Here is a 21,230-nt window from a genome sequence, read left to right on the forward strand (position 1 = left end):
AATGAGTTAATTATGCCCTAGCAAATCAGACGTTTTTAATTTCCTTTAAATAGCCCCTTAAGGAGAGGAGAAACAGTGAGCTATGAGTATGGCTTAACTGCTGAAACGCGTAAGCTTAATTGAGTGCTAAGGGCATATGTATACCTTTTGCATTTTATTATTTGTGTTCCTGTTTTAATTAGAGCTTAAATAAGCCAAATAAAGAACATTGTTTTACTGCTACTCCAGACTCCTTTTCTTTTGGAGTGATCTTAAGTGGGCTGTGCACAAGAGATGCCCTCACAATCTGACAGATTTGGAGTGTTTTTGCAAAGAAGAGTGGTCAAATCTTGCCAAGTCAAGATGTGCCATGCTGAAAAACTCATACCCAAAAATACTAAGTGCTGTAATAAAATCAAAGGGTGCTTCAACAAAGTATTAGTTTAAGGGTGTGCACACTTATGCAACCATATTATTTTAGTTTTTTATTTCTACTTCCCTCTACCTAAAAGATTTTAGTTTGTTTTCAATTGAGTTGTACAGTTTATAGGTCACATTAAAAAAAGTTCTGAAATGATTTAGCTTTGTCTTATTTTTTTACATCACAGAAATATGACATTTTAACAGGGGTGTGTAGACTTTTTATATTCACTGTATGTCTGTTATATTCCCACCTAAACTGAAATTGTCAAATACTTGTTATAGAAAAGATATGTAAACAAGAAAGCTTAGGTAAAAATCATGCTCCGTGTGGGGGTATGACAGAGAGGTACTAAAATATGTATTCATTGTTCTCTCTAGGTATCAGCATCCCTGTGTATAGAGAGATACAATAAGGAACATTTTGTGTAATTACAGAGAGATAAGATGAGGTCTGCTCTCCCTGCAAGCTCAGCCCATTCCATTGAGTTGTGGTATCAATTAGCAAAGACAGCTGTTTCATATATAAAAAAATATACATAAAAGATCAATTTCCTTTACATTTTTTACAGTCCCTTTAACTCTTGCTTCGACATTATGGCGCTTTTAACTAAAGAGGATGCAGTCTGTAAGGTTTGCTACCTGGTGGATGATGTAAATCCCATAGATTAGCTGCTGTCGCTGCAGGAAAGGATGCAGGTAATAAAGTAGGTATTTCAGATGTTGCTCCCGGTTACGGTGAGGGATTATTATGGCTGTTTTATGATTTGATTCACAGTCAGGGGGCTTGTAACGCCCTCCTTTGGTCACATAAGGGTTCTTCTGCAAAACATCTTCCAGTGTTAAGGTCTCTGGGAAAGTGACTCGAATAGGTCCTCCTAAAACAAAGGCAAAATAAAAGTGCATTAAAAAAAACATTTGTAAAGCAGAACAGGAAGTAACTTTCAGAAGAAATTGAAAATTACACATTTATGATCTCATACACATTTTAAAAAAAAAAAATCATCCCAAACTGTTAGTTCATTGCTGTTTCATGGGGCGTAAACCTGAAGTACTGAAGGACTCAGTAAGGAGAAACATTTAGTTCCCTAATAACATGCCTATTTTTTCCCTGATTTGAAGTGAATGTAAACTTTGATAAATTAGTGCCCGGTTTATAAAAATAAATACTATTCAAAACAGGGGCACCTTTATTCATAAACTTTTACATTGCAGTGTATTTTTTAAATACTTACCTTTCTCTTCAGGAAATCCGGAACGACTATCCCCCGCCCGCAGCTCCTCTGTACTTGCGTCACCAATGACGAAACCGGCTTCCTCCAATCATGGCTTCCCCCCAGAGTGTCCATCTCGTGAGGCCACGCTGTGATTGGAGGAAGCCGGTTTTGTCATTGATGTGCAAGTACAGTATGAGAAGCGGGCAGATCATCGCCAATCCGGCTTTCCTGAAGAGAAAGGAAGTATTTTTAAAAATATGCTGCAATGTAAACTTTCATGAATGAAAGTGCCCCTGTTTTTAATAGTATTTTTAAAAACTGGGCACTAATTCATAAAAGTTTACATTCACTTTAAAGTGGTATGAAACAGTAGTCCTTTACTAAAAACAAACATGGTAAATCAAAGGTAACCTAAAAGAAACAGCAAACAAATTACTCACCTTCTTGCAAAATGAGCCACTGCCCACAGGGAGCTGAGCTGTTAGTAACTTAAGTTGCATTATATCCTTTTCTGAGCATTGGTAAAACGGACATTGATTCTCCAGTATTCACTGAATACTAAAACAGTTGATGTTACTCTAGAAGATTTATGACATCATGCTAAATAAGCTTCCTGTAGAGCCCCCAGGCCCCTTTGTAGGACTGTGACAGGAAGTAACGGACACTGCACAAACTTAAAGGGACAGTTTACCTTTCATATCTCCTTAAAAGGGATATGAAACAATTTTGCTTTCATGAATTAGATAGAGAATGCAATTATAAACAACTTTCCAATTTACTTCTATTAATTTTGCTTCATTCTCTTAGTATCCTTTATTTAAGGTGTAGCAATGCCCTACTAGGAACCAGATGAACACATCAATAAACCAATTAAAAGAGGCTTATATGTACAGCCACCTATCAGTAGCTACCTCCCAGCTCCTGAGCCAAGCTATGTATCCTTTTTAACACAGAATACCAAGAGAACGAAGCAAATTAGATAATAGAGCATACCATTTAAAAACAACTTTCCAAATAACTTATCTGAGTAATGAAATTTTTTTGAGTGTTTCATGTCCCTTTAAAGGGACACTGAACCCAATTTTTTTTCCTTTCATGATTCAGATAGAGCAGGGTTCTTTAAAATTGTTTTCCCATGACCCAGTGCTATGATTCCACAAAACTTTGCAACCTTATTTTTAAGTTTGGTCTGAAAAATAATAATATACAACAAGATAGCTGTAAATATTTGGCAAAGTGACTAAAATGTGTGTGCACTTTATTCCTGAATGTAGTAAAACTTGAAAGTGTTGTAAAAGGTAATAACACACACATACTCGCATATAACATACTCATTAAACACATTCTCATAACACAGACACACCTTACTCCCCTACAGTACACACGACCCAGTAAACATGGTGTTGCAACCCAGAAATGAGTCTCGACCCATGGTTTGAAGAACCCTGAGATAGAGCAAGCAATTTTAAGCAACTTTCTTATGTATTCCTATTATAAAAAAAAATAATTCCCTTGGTATCTTTATTTGAAAAGCAAAAATGTAAGTTTAGATGCAGGCCCATTTTTGGTGAACAACCTGGGTTGTTCTTCCTGATTAGTGGATAAATTCACCCACCAATAAAAAAGTGCTGTCCAGTGTTCTGATCCAAAAATTGTCTGGTTCCTTAGCTTAGATGCCTTTTTCAAATAAAGATAGCAAGAGAACAAAAACAAATTGATAATAAGAGTAAATTAGAAGGTTGCTTAAAATTGCATGCTCTATTTGATTCACAAAAGAAAAATATTGGGTTCAGTGTCTCTTTAAGTATAGGCTATTAAAAAGCTGTGTAAACATAGCCAGCAGAAGAAATTACATTCCCAGATCGAAGTAGGAGAGATAAGCAATAATAGGTGGAGAAGATAATCCTAGGCGCCAAATTGCAGGCTAAGGTATACAAGAATTTATTACGACAGGAGTACAGGGTATTAAAATATGTAAAATACGATAATAAAATACAATGTTTTAAAGTTAGTAGACATGGATCCACGCTAGTACAAATATGAAAAAACAAGTTGAATATAAAATGTACTGTAACAGTATGATAATATACACAGTTCAATTCTTGAAAGACAGCTATGTCAGGGTATGTTATAAAGTGAGATAGTGCAATGCTCCAGAGTGCTAAAATTTGTGTTAAAATAGCAATCAAATGAAAATCAATATCAATCAATAAAATCAAATAAAAATCTTTCCAGTGGATGGTGTATTTAAAACAAAAAGCAAAAATAAAATGCAAAAATGAAGTGGTAGTCAGTATAAGTGTTGATCCAAAAAAGAAAGAAAATCACAGCACAGGTCCAAAATGAATCCGCTGGAGTGCTTCTGGAGTGCTTCTAAAAATGTGTATCCAAATGGTGCTAGTGTATTGCGGGTGTCCAATGGGTGTGTAAAAACCAAATAAAACCCAAAAAATACTAATAGTCAATAGTGTCCAAAAGATGTCAGTGAATCTCCCTCGATGGGGGTGTTGCCAGCCTAGGATAGGCTGGTTAGGTGAAGAAAGGGGGCACAATAAAACAGGTCACAGAAAAAGTAAAAATATATAAGAACAAAAAACCTGTGAAGAGAAAGATAAAATACAATGTGTAGAAAGTTCACAATATGTTCCTCCAATTAGAATAAGGCTTACCAGTGCTGTCTTCGCGTTTCGGCCTTCTCTAGGCCTTTATCAAGACTGGTGTGTGTTACTTACTGATGGCCTTATATAGGGGTTGTATGATTACAGCCGGAAGTGCTTTGGATTAGCCATTTCCGGTTTGACAAATTTTTATATATGTATACAAAGCAGTTAATATGATTCATAAAGCCTATTTTCTTTTAAAATTTGTGGATAAGATAGTATTTAGTTATAATCACTATTTGGGGAGCCTTTGTTTGTAATCAATTGTTTTTCTATGAGTCCTCCGTGTGTCTGTGACGTCACTTCCGGTATGTAATTTCTCATACGGACTTATGTGGTGTATGTAATTGTATAGGTTTCGCTCAGGTACCTTTGTTATTTATTGTTTTGGCCAATCCATGATGTATGGCCACACGTTTAAATGTAGTTATATCGATTTATTTAGTGTGTTTCTTATCCGTTTTTCCTGTGTCTTGATTGGTTTTTTATCCGTTTAGAGATAAGCAATAACATGTTAATTTTCAATTGTTCTCGGTTAGTATTGGATTTTGATATACAGGGATAATATAAAGATACGTGTGTACAGAAATTGGTAAACAAAAAAAGAAAATCCGATTTCCATGTAAGCTCAAACAATTTTCAACAGGCTGTGGTACAAAACTAGCTTTTTCATATACAAAAATAAACATAAAAAACAATTTCTCATACATTTTATTCTCTGCAGCTGGTATAATAAGTCATTATAAAAACATTACGAGAAAACAATTTTACAGTAAACTGTCCCTTTAAAAAAATAAATAAAAAAGGTAAAAATTTTGAATAATAAATATTGCAATAAATTAAAGGGACACTGAACCCAAATTCTTTCTTTAAAAGGCCACTAAAGCCAAAATCTTTCTTTCATGATTCAGATAGAGAATAGAAATTTAAACATTACAATTTACTTCTATTTATTTTGCTTAATTTTTTAGATATCCTTTGTTGAATAAAAAGCAATGCACATGGAGAGCCAATCACACAAGGTTTCTATTTGCAGCAACCAATCAGCAGCTACTGAGCATATCTAGATATGCTTTTCAGCAAAGAATATCAAGAGAATAAAATAAATTAAATATAAGTAAATTAGAAAGATGTTTAAAATTGCATTATCTTTCTAAATCATGAAAGAAAAAATGTGGGTTTCATGTCCCTTTAATGATTCAGTTAGAGCATGACATTTTAAGCAACTTTCTAATTTACTCCTATTATCAATTTTTCTTTGTTCTCTTGCTATCTTTATTTTAAAAGCAGGAATGTAAATCTTAGCAGCCAGACCATTTTAGGATCAGCACCATGGATAGTGCTTGCTTATTGGAGGCTTACATTTACCCACCAATAAGCAAGCGTAACCCAGGTTCTCAACCAAAATGGGCCGGCTCCTATGCATTACATTACTGCTTTTTAAATAAAGATAGCAAAAGAAGAAAGAAAAATCGATAATGGGAGTAAATTAGAAAGTTTCTTAAAATTGCATGATCTATCTGAATCATGAAATAAAAAATTTGGGTTTAGTGTCCCTTTAACTTAGAGCTTTTATTATAAATATGAAACAGACTATTTTATATCCCTTATAAAAAAGCACTATAAAAAGGACACAGCTGCTTATAGCTTTTCATTTTACTTTACTGTGACCTTGACTACATTCAAATGACACTAATACAGTTCTGATATGCAAAGCAGGTTATTAAACATATGGCCACAGAATGTTGCATAAACAGAACACTTAACTGTAAAAAGCATGCTTAAGTGAAAATGTTTCAATAGCTCCGTCACATGACCCAAAGCTGGATAAAACAAAAAACACCGAGTTAATCCCTTCATGCCAGGTCCAAGTGTTTAGTCCCAATGTAAACAATTGCTTTAACCCTTTCCTGACAGGTCGAGTTTGTCTACATCAGAACAAAATTCTGATGTAAACAAATTGAAATCACGCGATTGTGCATGTGATAGAGCATGCGATTGTGCATGTGATAGAGTCAGAGGCCTTCAGACCCTCAGATTTCAATGATGGGATTGGCTCTGTGGGGTACCTATGCTACTAGACACGCCCTCCAGGCCGCAATCTCACTCAGGAAGTGTATTTGGCTTCAGTACATGCCATCCTAACGGCGCTAAAGCCCAGCGCAGTTAGGCGGTCATGGAGCTTAAAAATGGCGGGAAGGGGTTAAAAATTAAATCACAAATAGTTAATGTGATCACGTGATTTCAAGGGCGAGACTGGATCAAGGGGGACAGACTACTATACTAGAAAAGCTCCTCAGCCCGAGTTCACATTCTGAAAGCGCAGGAGGCTGCAGGGCACCAGATCAGTTAGGAGCCCAGCGCTGTTAGGACGGCATGGAATGTACGAATAGCATTAAGGGGTTAAAGCTTATTTATTGCAGAAACATACAAAACAACAGCATAAAAAGGAGCAGTTTTAGGGGGATCTAGCTTGTTCCTACTAGGTATGTATGTGCATGCTTTTAATATTCGTTAGAGAAACAAATGCTGAAAATGGCTGTGGTTGCTATTTTTGGGGTTGGATTTATTAGAGAATAAAGTTCAACACACAAAAACATAAATTATGCTTACCTGATAATTTAATTTCCTTCTGTATGAGGAGAGTCCACAGCATCATTCCTTACTGTTGAGAATACTTAACCTGGCCACCAGGAGGAGGCAAAGACACCCCAGCCAAAGGCTTAAATACTCCCCTACTTCCCTCATATCCCAGTTATTCTGCCAAGGGAACAAGGAACAATAGGAGAAATATCAGGGTATAAATGATGCCAGAAGAGAAAACCTAAATTTTGGTCCGCCCATCGGAGTATACGGGCGGGGGCCGTGGAGACTCCTCATACAGAAGGAAATTAAATTATCAGGTAAGAATAATTTATGTTTTCCTTCTTAATATGAGGAGAGTCTATGGCATCATTCCTTACTGGGAAAACTATACCCAAGCTCTAGAGGACACTGAATGATAACGGAAGGGGTAAAAAAAGGCGGACCCTAATCTGAGGGCATCACAGCCTGCAAAACCTCTCTCCTAAAAGCGGTTTCCGCCAAAGCAAAAACATAAGATTTGTAGAACTCAGAAAAAGTAAGTAAGGAGGACCAGGTAGCCGCCTTACAAATCTGATCCATAGAGGCCTCGTTCTTAAAGGCCAAAGAGGAACCCCCCGCTCTACTGGAATGAGCCATAATCCTCTGAGGAGGTCTAAGTCCTGTTGACTCGTAAGCTAAGCGTATAACACTCCTCAACCAAAAAGATAAGGAAGTCAGAGGCCTTCAGACCCTTACGCTTCCCAAAGTAGATAAACAAGGAAGAAGTTTGTCCAAAATCCTTAGTAGTTTGAAGATAAAACTTCAGAGCTAGAACCACATCCAGATTATGAAGTAAACGTTCCTTCGAAGAAGTATTAGGACATAAGGAAGGAACCACAATCTCCTGATTGATGTTACAATCAGACACCACTTTAGGAAGAAAACCCAAGCGGGTACGTAGAACAGCCTCATCAGTGTGGAACACCAGATAAAGAGGCTCACATTGCAAGGCAGCCATTTCAGAAACTCTGTGTGCCGACGCAATAGCCAATAGAAAAAGAACCTTCCAGGACAACAATTTAATGTCAACCGAGAGCATAGGTTTACATGGAGCCCGTTGCAAAAATGTAAGAACAAGATTCAAACTCCAAGGTGGAGTGTTAGATCTTAACACAGGTCTGATGCTGATCAGAGCCTTAATGAAGGATTGCACATCAGGGAGCTCCGCAAGCCTCTTGTGCAGCAAAAAAGAAAGGGCCGAAATCTGTCCCCTCAGGGAACTGTCAGAAAGGCCCTCCTCCAGACCCTCCTGGAGAAAGGAAAGAATCCTGGCAGTCATGACCTTATGCCAGGCAAAACCACGCTCTTCACACCAGAATAAGTAAGCTCTCCACATCTTATAATAGATGCAACGGGTTAACAGGCATACAAGCCTAAATGAGGGTGTCGATAACCCTCTCAGAGAAACCTCTCTTGGATAAGACTAAGCGTTCAATCTCCACGCAGTCAGCCTCAGAGAATCTAGATTTTGATGAACAAAAGGACCCTGTTCCAGCAGATCCCTGCGACAAGATAACTTCCACGGAGGAGATGAGGACATTTCCACCAGATCCGCGAACCACATCCTTCGCGGCCACGATGGAGCAATAAGTATCACGGATTGAACCTCCAAGGCACTGCTAATGCATCTGTTAGCTCCACCTGAGGATCCCTGGACCGCAACCCATATCTGGGTAGCTTGGAATTGAGCCAGGACGCCATGAAATCTATCTCCGGTGTCCCCATTCTGTTGCAAATCTCCGCAAACACCTCAGGATGGAGAGACCATTCCCCCGGAAAGGATTGTCTGCTGAGGAAATCCGCTTCCCAGTTTTCCACACCTGGAATGTGGATCACTGACAGCAAGCAGTTGTGGGCCTCCGCCCACTCCAGAATCCGAGAAACTTCCCTCATTGCTAGGGAGGGGAGGTAGATGTAAGCCACCAATGTTAGGTTGTCTGATTGAAATATGATAAACTGGGACGAACCCATAAGAGTCCAAGCCTTCAGAGCATTGACGATCGCTAGAAGTTCCAAAATGTTAAATCGGGAGGAGAGATTCCTCTCGAGTTCACAGGCTCTGTGCCTTCCTGGCACCCCAAACAGCTCCCCATCCTGAGAGACTTGTGTCAGTAGTCACAATCTCCCAGGACGGTCTCAAGAAGGATGTCCCTTGGGACAGGTGATCTGGACAAAGCCACCAGGAGAGCGATTCTCTCGACCGGATATCCAGAGAAATCTGTTGAGACAGATCCGATTGATCGCCGTTCCACTGTCTCAGCATGCACAGCTGAAGTGGTCTGAGATGGAATCTGGCAAAAGGAATGGATGTCCATGCTGGACACCATGAGACCAATCACCTCCATACACCGAGCCACAGAGGGCCTTAAAGGGACATGAAACCCAAAATGTTTCTTTCATGATTCAGATAGAGAATACAATTTTAAACAACAATCAAATTTACTTCTATTATCCAATTTGCTTCATTCTTTAGATATCCTTTGTCGAAGCAATAGCAATGTACATGGTTGAGCCAATCACACAAGGCATCTCTGTGCAACCACCAATCAGCAGCTACTGAGCCTATTTAGATATGCTTTTCAACAAAGGATATCAAGATAATAAAGCAAATTAGATAATAGAAGAAAATTTTAAAGTTATTTAAAATGGCATGCTATTTCTTAATATGGAAATAAAAAAATGGGTTTATGTCCCTTTAAGGAGGTCTGGAGGGCAAGACAAGAGGAAGTTAGCTTGTAACGTCTCTGGTCTGTAAGGAATATCCTCATGGATATAGAGTCTATTATAGTACCCAGGAATTCCACCCTGGTACTGGGAATAAGATAACTCTTTTCTAAGTTTATCTTCCATCCATGAGATCGAAGAAGAGATAGAAGGGCTTTCGAATGGTCTTCTGCTAGACGACAGGATGGTGCTTGAACCAGAATATCGTCCAAGTATGGCGCTACTGTTATACCTCTGGTTCTGGCCACTGCAAGCATAGCCCTTAGAACCTTCATAAAAACTCTTGGAGCAGTAGCTAGACCAAACAGAAGTGCAATAAACTGGAAGTGCTGGTCCAGTAACGCAAACCTTAGGAACTTGAAGTGTTCCTTGTGTATTGGAACGTGAAGGTAAGCATCCTTCAGATCTATCGTGGTCATGAACTCTCCTTCCTGAACTAAGGGAAGGATGGACCTTATCTCCATCTTGAACGAGGGGACAGAATTTGTTTAAGCACTTTAGGTCCAGAATCAGGCGGATTTTCTTCTCCGTTAACCTTCAAGGTCAGGAAGGAGAAATTCAGTGTGACCACACACAGTCACATGGTGCGCAACTCAGAACCGCCCCTGCTATAACAGGAAAAAAGCGCGCCAAGCCTTTCTGGCTGCGCAACTTCCAAAAACTGAAGTAAAACCTGTACGTTTCAACATCTGCCTCATCTCACACATGTCGCAGCATAGTCAAATAAAAGTTTGTGATTAATCCCCCCTGTTCAATAATCCCCCTCCAGAGATATTAACCATTGATGCCATACAGATAAAAGGAGCCACGCTGTAACCCTGTCTTCTTGCGTTAAATGTGTATAAAAAATGAAACAATCTTACCGGAATCTATGCCGTGGAACAGAAACACAGCCTCTCAAGTTTGACAGTCTTGTAGCATCGCTCCTGACATGGACTTAAGTGATGGAAGCAGGCAGTGAAACGTGTCGACACTGATTGCTTAGGAGCTGTTAACACGATTCTGGATGGGTTCGCAGAAAGACTCTCTCTGCATCTCCAGACTCTAACATTCGTCAATGCTCTCACTGAGAGGCTGACAATACTACTTAAAACTCCAGTCCCATTTCGAAGGGTAGATACCCTTCATAAGGAACTACTCTGAATCTTCTGACACTTCTCTGCCAACCTCCTGTGACAAAAGGCAAAGAATGGCTGGGGGATGAGGGAAGTAGGGGGGGTGCTGTTTAATCCTTTGGCTGGGGTGTCTTTGCCTCTTCCTGGTAGCCAGGTTCTGTATTCCCACAAGTAATGAATGCAGCTGTGGACTCTCCATCTATTTAAAAGGAAAAGTGTATTAACAGTGTGGATTATGCAAAACTGGGGAATGGGTAATAAAGGGATTATCTATCTTTAAAAAAAAAAAAATTCAAGCAGACTATCCCTTTAAGTGTCTAAAAAAAAATCTGATGAAACTAAGATTCTTCAAAATGTGTAACTCACAAGTGCTTAGTAATTTAGCACCAGTTACTTGCAATCTGTTATCTGTACGAGGAAACCAACGCTCTATTTGTTTAAATTGAGTGATAGCAAAATGCTAAAAACTCTAGTATTTTGGGCAAGTCCAGGTAGTGAAGGAGATAAATAGTGTAGAAAAAAACTGCAAAAATGTAACTAACATTTTCTATTTTGCAAGCTAATCCAAAGAGCAAGGTACAACTGTCAAACAGTTAGCAACGTCCCTGATCTGTGAAAAGGCACTGTTTCTGTCAAGATGCAATATGTGCGTACCAAGATGGCAGAGCCCAGTATAAAGATGCAATATGAGTGTAACAAGAAGGGGGAGCTCAGTATAGAGCAGCAATATGTGCATACCAAGATGGCGGAGTCCAGTATAGAGCTGCAATATGTGCATACCAAGATGGCGGAGTCCAGTATAGAGCTGCAATATGTGCATACCAAGATGGCGGAGTCCAGTATAGAGCTGCAATATGTGCGTACCAAGATGGCGGAGTCCAGTATAAAGATGCAATATGCGCGTACCAAGATGGCGGAGCCAGTATAGAGCTGCAATATGTGCATACTAAGATAGAGGAGCCCAGTATAAGGATGCAATATGTGAGAACCAAGATGGTAGAGCCCAGTATAGAGATGCTATATGTGCTTACCAAGATGGCGGAGCCAAGGATAAAGATGCAATATGTGCATACCAAGATGGCGGAACCCAGGATAAAGATGCAATATGTGCGTACCAAGATGGCGGAGCCCAGTATAAAGATGCAATATGTGCGTACCAAGATGGCGGAGCCCAGTAAAAAGATGCAATATGTGCATACCAAGATGGCAGAGCCCAGTATAAAGATGCAGAGTTTTACCAATTTGAGTCTTTAATGTGTTAAAATAAGAACCCCTTTAAAGAGAGCTGCAGGTACTGGAGGAAAAACAAAAGCATAGAGAATAGTAACCATGCTATTATAGCTTGTATACTGCAGTTTAATGTCCCTTTTTTTTTTCTTTATTATGATTATTTATAAATTAATATTTATTAATATTAAATATGCAAGTAACAGATGCAAGTGATGACAAAATAGCAGAACTGTATGTTTTGGACAAAACTTGAAAACAAACATACAAGGATAATATTTTTCAAGAGATGGTTAGGTAAACACAATGGACAAGAGAGTGTAAATGAATTCACGTATTACATAAACTATTGCACAGTCAAAATCGTCTGACTCCAAATAGGGGGCGCTAAACGGTCAAGTACGGTATGAGACTATAACAATATACCTAAGTGGGAATATGACAACAATATATGTATATCGACATACCAGTGTATGTGTACCAACTTATGATTTATAACTACCTATATTATTCCTGTTCAAACAGAGAAAATAAAAAAAAAATGAAACTTGTTGCGTTAAGCTAAGGTGGGCTGCTAGCATATCCCACCATAGGGTTCCATTGTATTTTATTATTTCCTTTTTAAGAAACCTGTTTTTATCTTCATCATTATAATACATTTTTTGGAACCTTTAATATAGCCCCATATACTAATCACTCCCACTGGGAGCTCACAGCTGCAGAGACTGCTTTCTCTGGATTTTTGGTTTTGCTGTTCCTGAGTTCCAGAGCTTTGGCCTATCGATGTGACCAGTAAGCTGGGTTGCTGCCAACTACCCAGCCTGTTCTTAATAGCACTGTCCAAGTGCTCCTCTCAAATGTGAGTACCCTGTATAGGGGTATTTATCTTTATTTGCCTATCTAGACTTCTTGTGACCCCTTCTTCTGGTTATTCAAGACTTAACAGTGAGCTGGGTTGCTGCAAAATATCCAGCCTGTATCCAATAGCACTGTTTGAGTGCTCCTCCCAAAAGTGAGTACCCTGATTAGAGTTATATCTGGTTCTTGTCATTGGTGTTATTGGTACACACATGCGCCTCTCTTGTTCTTTATATCCATCTAGATATTACATAAACTATACAGACTTATGACTAAGAATTATTATGAAGGTTTCTAATTCTGGTATAACGTTCTTACAGGAATGAACAAACCTTCCTTTGTATCAGAGAAATAAACAATGGTAATGATTAGTCTTCATTTTTATGAATTGGTCAAATCATGCATGCGACCTATATTAAAGTGAACGTAAATTTTGATGCTAAAGTGCCTGTTTTTTAAAAATTCGATTAAAAACCGTGGCACTTTAATTCATCAAAATTTAAATTTCACTTGTTGTGAAAAAACATAATTTATGCTTACCTGATAAATTCCTTTCTTCTGTTGTGTGATCAGTCCACGGGTCATCATTACTTCTGGGATATAACTCCTCCCCAACAGGAAATGCAAGAGGATTCACCCAGCAGAGCTGCATATAGCTCCTCCCCTCTACGTCAGTCCCAGTCATTCGACCAAGAATCAACGAGAAAGGAGTAACCAAGGGTGAAGTGGTGACTGGAGTATAATTTAAAAGATATTTACCTGCCTTGAAACAGGGCGGGCCGTGGACTGATCACACAACAGAAGAAAGGAATTTATCAGGTAAGCATAAATTATGTTTTATTCTGTTATGTGTGATCAGTCCACGGGTCATCATTACTTCTGGGATACCAATACCAAAGCAAAAGTACACGGATGACGGGAGGGATAGGCAGGCTCATTATACAGAAGGAACCACTGCCTGAAGAACCTTTCTCCCAAAAATAGCCTCCGAAGAAGCAAAAGTGTCAAATTTGTAAAATTTGGAAAAAGTATGAAGCGAAGACCAAGTTGCAGCCTTGCAAATCTGTTCAACAGAGGCCTCATTCTTAAAGGCCCAAGTGGAAGCCACAGCTCTAGTGGAGTGAGCTGTAATTCTTTCAGGAGGCTGCTGACCAGCAGTCTCATAGGCTAAACGTATTATGCTACGAAGCCAAAAAGAGAGAGAGGTAGCAGAAGCTTTTTGACCTCTCCTCTGTCCAGAATAAACGACAAACAGGGAAGAAGTTTGGCGAAAATCTTTAGTTGCCTGCAAGTAGAACTTGAGGGCACGAACTACATCCAGATTGTGTAGAAGACGTTCCTTCTTTGAAGAAGGATTTGGACACAAGGATGGAACAACAATCTCTTGATTGATATTCCTGTTAGTGACCACCTTAGGTAAGAACCCAGGTTTAGTACGCAGAACTACCTTGTCTGAGTGAAAAATCAGATAAGGAGAATCACAATGTAAGGCTGATAACTCAGAGACTCTTCGAGCCGAGGAAATAGCCATTAAAAACAGAACTTTCCAAGATAACAATTTTATATCAATGGAATGAAGGGGTTCAAATGGAACACCCTGTAAAACGTTAAGAACTAAGTTTAAACTCCATGGCGGAGCAACAGCTTTAAACACAGGCTTGATCCTAGCTAAAGCCTGACAAAAAGCCTGGACGTCTGGATTTTCTGACAGACGCCTGTGTAACAAGATGGACAGAGCTGAAATCTGTCCCTTTAATGAACTAGCTGATAAACCCTTTTCTAACCCTTCTTGTAGAAAAGACAATATCCTAGAGATCCTAACCTTACTCCAGGAGTAATGTTTGGATTCGCACCAGTATAGGTATTTACGCCATATTTTATGGTAAATCTTTCTGGTAACAGGCTTCCTAGCCTGTATCAGGGTATCAATAACCGACTCAGAAAAACCACGTTTTGATAAAATCAAACGTTCAATTTCCAAGCAGTCAGCTTCAGAGAAGTTAGATTTTGATGTTTGAATGGACCCTGTATCAGAAGGTCCTGTCTTAGAGGTAGAGACCAAGGCGGACAGGATGACATGTCCACTAGATCTGCATACCAAGTCCTGCGTGGCCATGCAGGCGCTATTAGAATCACTGATGCTCTCTCCTGCTTGATTTTGGCAATCAATCGAGGAAGCAGTGGAAAGGGTGGAAACACATAAGCCATCCCGAAGTTCCAAGGTGCTGTCAAAGCATCTATCAGAACCGCTCCCGGATCCCTGGATCTGGACCCGTAGCGAGGAAGTTTGGCGTTCTGGCGAGACGCCATGAGATCTATCTCTGGTTTGCCCCAACGTCGAAGTATTTGGGCAAAGACTTCCGGATGAAGTTCCCACTCCCCCGGATGAAAAGTCTGGCGACTCAAGAAATCCGCCTCCCAGTTCTCCACTCCCGGGATGTGGATTGCTGACAGGTGGCAAGAGTGAGACTCTGCCCAGCGAATTATCTTTGATACTTCCACCATTGCTAGGGAGCTTCTTGTCCCTCCCTGATGGTTGATGTAAGCTACAGTCGTGATGTTGTCCGACTGAAACCTGATGAACCCCCGAGTTGTTAATTGGGGCCAAGCTAGAAGGGCATTGAGAACTGCCCTCAATTCCAGAATGTTTATTGGAAGGAGACTCTCCTCCTGATTCCATAGTCCCTGAGCCTTTAGAGAATTCCAGACAGCGCCCCAACCTAGTAGGCTGGCGTCTGTTGTTACAATTGTCCAGTCTGGCCTGCTGAATGGCATCCCCCTGGACAGGTGTGGCCGATGAAGCCACCATAGAAGAGAATTTCTGGTCTCTTGATTCAGATTCAGAGTAGGGGACAAATCTGAGTAATCCCCATTCCACTGACTTAGCATGCATAATTGCAGAGGTCTGAGGTGTAGGCGTGCAAAAGGTACTATGTCCATTGCCGCTACCATTAAGCCGATCACCTCCATGCATTGAGCTACTGACGGGTGTTGAATGGAATGAAGGACACGGCATGCATTTTGAAGCTTTGTTAACCTGTCCTCTGTCAGGTAAATCTTCATTTCTACAGAATCTATAAGAGTCCCCAAGAATGGAACTCTTGTGAGAGGAAAAAGAGAACTCTTCTTTTCGTTCACTTTCCATCCATGCGACCTTAGAAATGCCAGAACTAACTCTGTATGAGACTTGGCAGTTTGAAAGCTTGAAGCTTGTATTAGAATGTCGTCTAGGTATGGAGCTACCGAAATCCCTCGCGGTCTTAGTACCGCCAGAAGGGCACCCAGAACCTTTGTGAAGATTCTTGGAGCCGTAGCCAATCCGAATGGAAGAGCTACAAACTGGTAGTGCCTGTCTAAGAAGGCAAACCTTAGATACCGGTGATGATCTTTGTGGATCGGTATGTGAAGGTAAGCATCCTTTAAATCCACTGTGGTCATGTACTGACCCTCTTGGATCATGGGTAAGATTGTCCGAATAGTTTCCATTTTGAACGATGGAACTCTTAGGAATTTGTTTAGAATCTTTAAATCTAAGATTGGCCTGAAAGTTCCCTCTTTTTTGGGAACCACAAACAGGTTTGAGTAGAACCCTTGTCCTTGTTCCGACCGCGGAACCGGATGGATCACTCCCATTATTAACAGATCTTGTACGCAGCGTAGAAACGCTTCTTTCTTTATCTGGTTTGTTGACAACCTTGACAGATGAAATCTCCCTCTTGGGGGAGATAATTTGAAGTCTAGAAGGTATCCCTGAGATATGATCTCTAGTGCCCAGGGATCCTGAACATCTCTTGCCCAGGCCTGGGCGAAGAGAGAGAGTCTGCCCCCCACTAGATCCGGTCCCGGATCGGGGGCTCTCGGTTCATGCTGTCTTTGGGGCAGCAGCAGGTTTCCTGGCCTGCTTGCTCTTGTTCCAAGACTGGTTAGGCTTCCAGCCTTGCCTGTAACGAGCAACAGCTCCTTCCTGTTTTGGTGCAGTGGAGGTTGATGCTGCTCCTGTTTTGAAGTTTCGAAAGGGACGAAAATTAGACTGTCTAGCCTTAGCTTTGGCTTTGTCTTGAGGTAGGGCGTGGCCCTTACCTCCTGTAATGTCAGCGATAATCTCTTTCAAACCGGGCCCAAATAAAGACTGCCCCTTGAAAGGTATATTAAGTAATTTGGACTTAGAAGTAACATCAGCTGACCAGGATTTTAGCCACAGCGCCCTACGTGCCTGTATGGCGAATCCTGAGTTCTTAGCCGTAAGTTTGGTTAAATGTACTACGGCCTCCGAAATGAAGGAATTAGCTAGTTTAAGGACTCTAAGCCTGTCCGTAATGTCGTCTAGCGTAGATGAACTAAGGTTCTCTTCAAGCGACTCAATCCAAAATGCTGCCGCCGCCGTAATCGGCGCGATACATGCAAGGGGTTGTAATATAAAACCTTGTTGAACAAACATTTTCTTAAGGTAACCCTCTAATTTTTTATCCATTGGATCTGAGAAAGCACAGCTATCCTCCACCGGGATAGTGGTACGCTTAGCTAAAGTAGAAACTGCTCCCTCCACCTTGGGGACCGTTTGCCATAAGTCCCGAGTGGTGGCGTCTATTGGAAACATCTTTCTAAATATTGGAGGGGGTGAGAACGGCACACCGGGTCTATCCCACTCCTTAGTAACAATTTCAGTTAGTCTCTTAGGTATAGGAAAAACGTCAGTACTCGCCGGTACCGCAAAGTATTTATCCAACCTACACAGTTTCTCTGGTATTGCAACGGTGTTACAATCGTTGAGAGCTGCTAAGACCTCCCCTAGTAATACACGGAGGTTCTCCAATTTAAATTTAAAATTTGAAATATCTGAATCCAATCTGTTTGGATCAGAACCGTCACCCACAGAATGAAGCTCTCCGTCCTCATGCTCTGCGAGCTGTGACGCAGTATCAGACATGGCCCTGGCATTGTCAGCGCACTCTGTTCTCACCCCAGAGTGATCACGCTTGCCTCTTAGTTCTGGTAATTTAGACAAAACTTCAGTCATAACAGTAGCCATATCTTGTAATGTTATCTGTAATGGCCGCCCAGATGTACTAGGCGCCAAAATATCACGCACCTCCCGGGCGGGAGATGCAGGTACTGCCGCGTGAGGCGAGTTAGTCGGCATAACTCTCCCCTCGCTGTTTGGTGAAATTTGTTCACATTGTACAGATTGACTTTTATTTAAAGTAGCATCAATACAGTTAGTACATAAATTTCTATTGGGCTCCACCTTGGCATTGGAACAAATGACACAGATATCTTCCTCTGAGTCAGACATGTTTAACACACTAGCAAAAAACTTACAACTTGGTTATAATCTTTTTTAGCAAAAAACGTACTGTGCCTCAAAGAGGTACTAACGATTAAATGACAGTTGAAATAATGAACTGAAAAACAGTTATAGCATCAAACTTTAAAACAACAAAACTTTTAGCAAAGGTTTGTTCCCATTAGTAAAATAACAATAATTAAATTTGACATAAAAAATACAAAGCAACGTTTTTATTCACAGTCACTATAAGAATTCTCACAGCTCTGCTGAGAGAATTTACCTCCCTTCAAAGAAGTTTGAAGACCCCTGAGATCTATCAGAGATGAACCGGATCATGCAGGAAATATAAAAGTAACTGACTGGTATTTTTTGATGCGTAGCAAAGAGCGCCAAAAACGGCCCCTCCCTCTCCCACACAGCAGTGAAGAGAAACGAAACTGTCACAATTAAAGCAAAAAAACTGCCAAGTGGAAAATAATGCCCAAATATTTATTCACACAGTACCTCAGCAATGTAAACGATTCTACATTCCAGCAAAAACGTTTAACATGATAAATAGTTATTAAAAAGGATTAGTGACCTTTAACAGAGTAGTTCCGGTGAAATACCATCCCCAGAATACTGAAGTGTATACATACATGTCATTTTAACGGTATGGCAGGATTTTCTCATCAATTCCATTCAGAAAATAAAAACTGCTACATACCTCAATGCAGATTCATCTGCCCGCTGTCCCCTGATCTGAAGCCTTTACCTCCCTCAGATGGCCGAGAACAGCAATATGATCTTAACTACTCCGGTTAAAATCATAGTAAAAAACTCTGACAGATTCTTCCTCAAACTCTGCCAGAGAAGTAATAACACGCTCCGGTGCTATTTTAAAATAACAAACTTTTGATTGAAGTCATAAAAACTAAGTATAATCACCATAATCCTCTCACACATCCTATCTAGTCGTTGGGTGCAAGAGAATGACTGGGACTGACGTAGAGGGGAGGAGCTATATGCAGCTCTGCTGGGTGAATCCTCTTGCATTTCCTGTTGGGGAGGAGTTATATCCCAGAAGTAATGATGACCCGTGGACTGATCACACATAACAGAAGAAAATACTTACCTTTTAAACTTGACAGCCGCTCCAGCTTCCTCCGGTCATCGCAAGCAATTTCTGAAGTCAGAAATGATGGATCGTCATCCACCAATCATGCCCCCCCCCCCCGGGAGAATCAGTGTCTGATTTAACACCCTGATTGGAGAAAGTCGGATTCCTTATTTTAGACCCAGGAAGAGGCTTTGCGGCGGGCAAAGGAAGCTGGAGTGGCTGTCAAGTTTAAAAGGTAAATTTTTTTTCACAACACGAGTGAAATGTAAATTTTGATTAATTAAAGTGCCCCTGTTTTTAATCAAATTTTTAAAAAACGGGCACTTTAGCATCACAATTTACATTCAATTTAAGGGCTAGGATTACAAGTGGAGCCCTAATTTATTACAAGTGGCTGGTTATTGCTACCACGAGCTTGCGGTAGCAATTATAGGGACATTATACACTAGATTTTTCTTTTGCATAAATGTTTTGTAAATTATCTATTTATATAGCCTATACAGGGATTTAAAAAAAAAAAAAACAGAATTTATGTTTACCTGATAAATTACTTTCTCCAACGGTGTGTCCGGTCCACGGCGTCATCCTTACTTGTGGGATATTCTCTTCCCCAACAGGAAATGGCAAAGAGCCCAGCAAAGCTGGTCACATGATCCCTCCTAGGCTCCGCCTACCCCAGTCTTTCGACCGACGTTAAGGAGGAATATTTGCATAGGAGAAACCATATGATACCGTGGTGACTGTAGTTAAAGAAAATAAATTATCAGACCTGATTAAAAAACCAGGGCGGGCCGAGGACCGGACACACCGTTGGAGAAAGTAATTTATCAGGTAAACATAAATTCTGTTTTCTCCAACATAGGTGTGTCCGGTCCACGGCGTCATCCTTACTTGTGGGAACCAATACCAAAGCTTTAGGACACGGATGAAGGGAGGGAGCAAATCAGGTCACCTAAATGGAAGGCACCACGGCTTGCAAAACCTTTCTCCCAAAAACAGCCTCAGAAGAAGCAAAAGTATCAAACTTGTAAAATTTGGTAAAAGTGTGCAGTGAAGACCAAGTCGCTGCCCTACATATCTGATCAACAGAAGCCTCGTTCTTGAAGGCCCATGTGGAAGCCACAGCCCTAGTGGAATGAGCTGTGATTCTTTCAGGAGGCTGCCGTCCGGCAGTCTCGTAAGCCAATCTGATGATGCTTTTAATCCAAAAAGAGAGAGAGGTAGAAGTTGCTTTTTGACCTCTCCTTTTACCAGAATAAACAACAAACAAGGAAGATGTTTGTCTAAAATCCTTTGTAGCATCTAAATAGAATTTTAGAGCGCGAACAACATCCAAATTGTGCAACAAACGTTCCTTCTTCGAAACTGGTTTCGGACACAAAGAAGGCACGACTATCTCCTGGTTAATGTTTTTGTTAGAAACAACTTTTGGAAGAAAACCAGGTTTAGTACGTAAAACCACCTTATCTGCATGGAACACCAGATAAGGAGGAGAACACTGCAGAGCAGATAATTCTGAAACTCTTCTAGCAGAAGAAATTGCAACCAAAAACAAAACTTTCCAAGATAATAACTTAATATCAACGGAATGTAAGGGTTCAAACGGAACCCCCTGAAGAACTGAAAGAACTAAGTTGAGACTCCAAGGAGGAGTCAAAGGTTTGTAAACAGGCTTGATTCTAACCAGAGCCTGAACAAAGGCTTGAACATCTGGCACAGCTGCCAGCTTTTTGTGAAGTAACACAGACAAGGCAGAAATCTGTCCCTTCAAGGAACTTGCAGATAATCCTTTCTCCAATCCTTCTTGAAGAAAGGATAGAATCTTAGGAATCTTTACCTTGTCCCAAGGGAATCCTTTAGATTCACACCAACAGATATATTTTTTCCATATTTTGTGGTAAATTTTTCTAGTTACAGGCTTTCTGGCCTGAACAAGAGTATCAATAACAGAATCTGAGAACCCTCGTTTTGATAAGATCAAGCGTTCAATCTCCAAGCAGTCAGCTGGAGTGAGACCTC

At 40.4% G+C, this 21,230-nt stretch overlaps 1 protein-coding gene across 3 annotated transcripts in view; it reads right to left on the minus strand.

Moving 5' to 3' along the window:
• The window catches only part of LOC128639107 (beta-1,4-galactosyltransferase 3), a 443,577-nt gene that overhangs the window by 164,669 nt on the left and 257,678 nt on the right, over positions 1-21,230 (minus strand). For all 3 annotated transcript variants that reach the window (XM_053691263.1, XM_053691264.1, XM_053691265.1), the window contains one exon: positions 1,042-1,277. In XM_053691263.1, the coding sequence (XP_053547238.1) occupies positions 1,042-1,277 (236 nt within the window). The remainder of the gene's footprint in view (positions 1-1,041; positions 1,278-21,230) is intronic.

This window comes from Bombina bombina, chromosome 8, assembly GCF_027579735.1.
Source record: "Bombina bombina isolate aBomBom1 chromosome 8, aBomBom1.pri, whole genome shotgun sequence".
Classification (NCBI taxonomy): domain Eukaryota; kingdom Metazoa; phylum Chordata; class Amphibia; order Anura; family Bombinatoridae; genus Bombina; species Bombina bombina.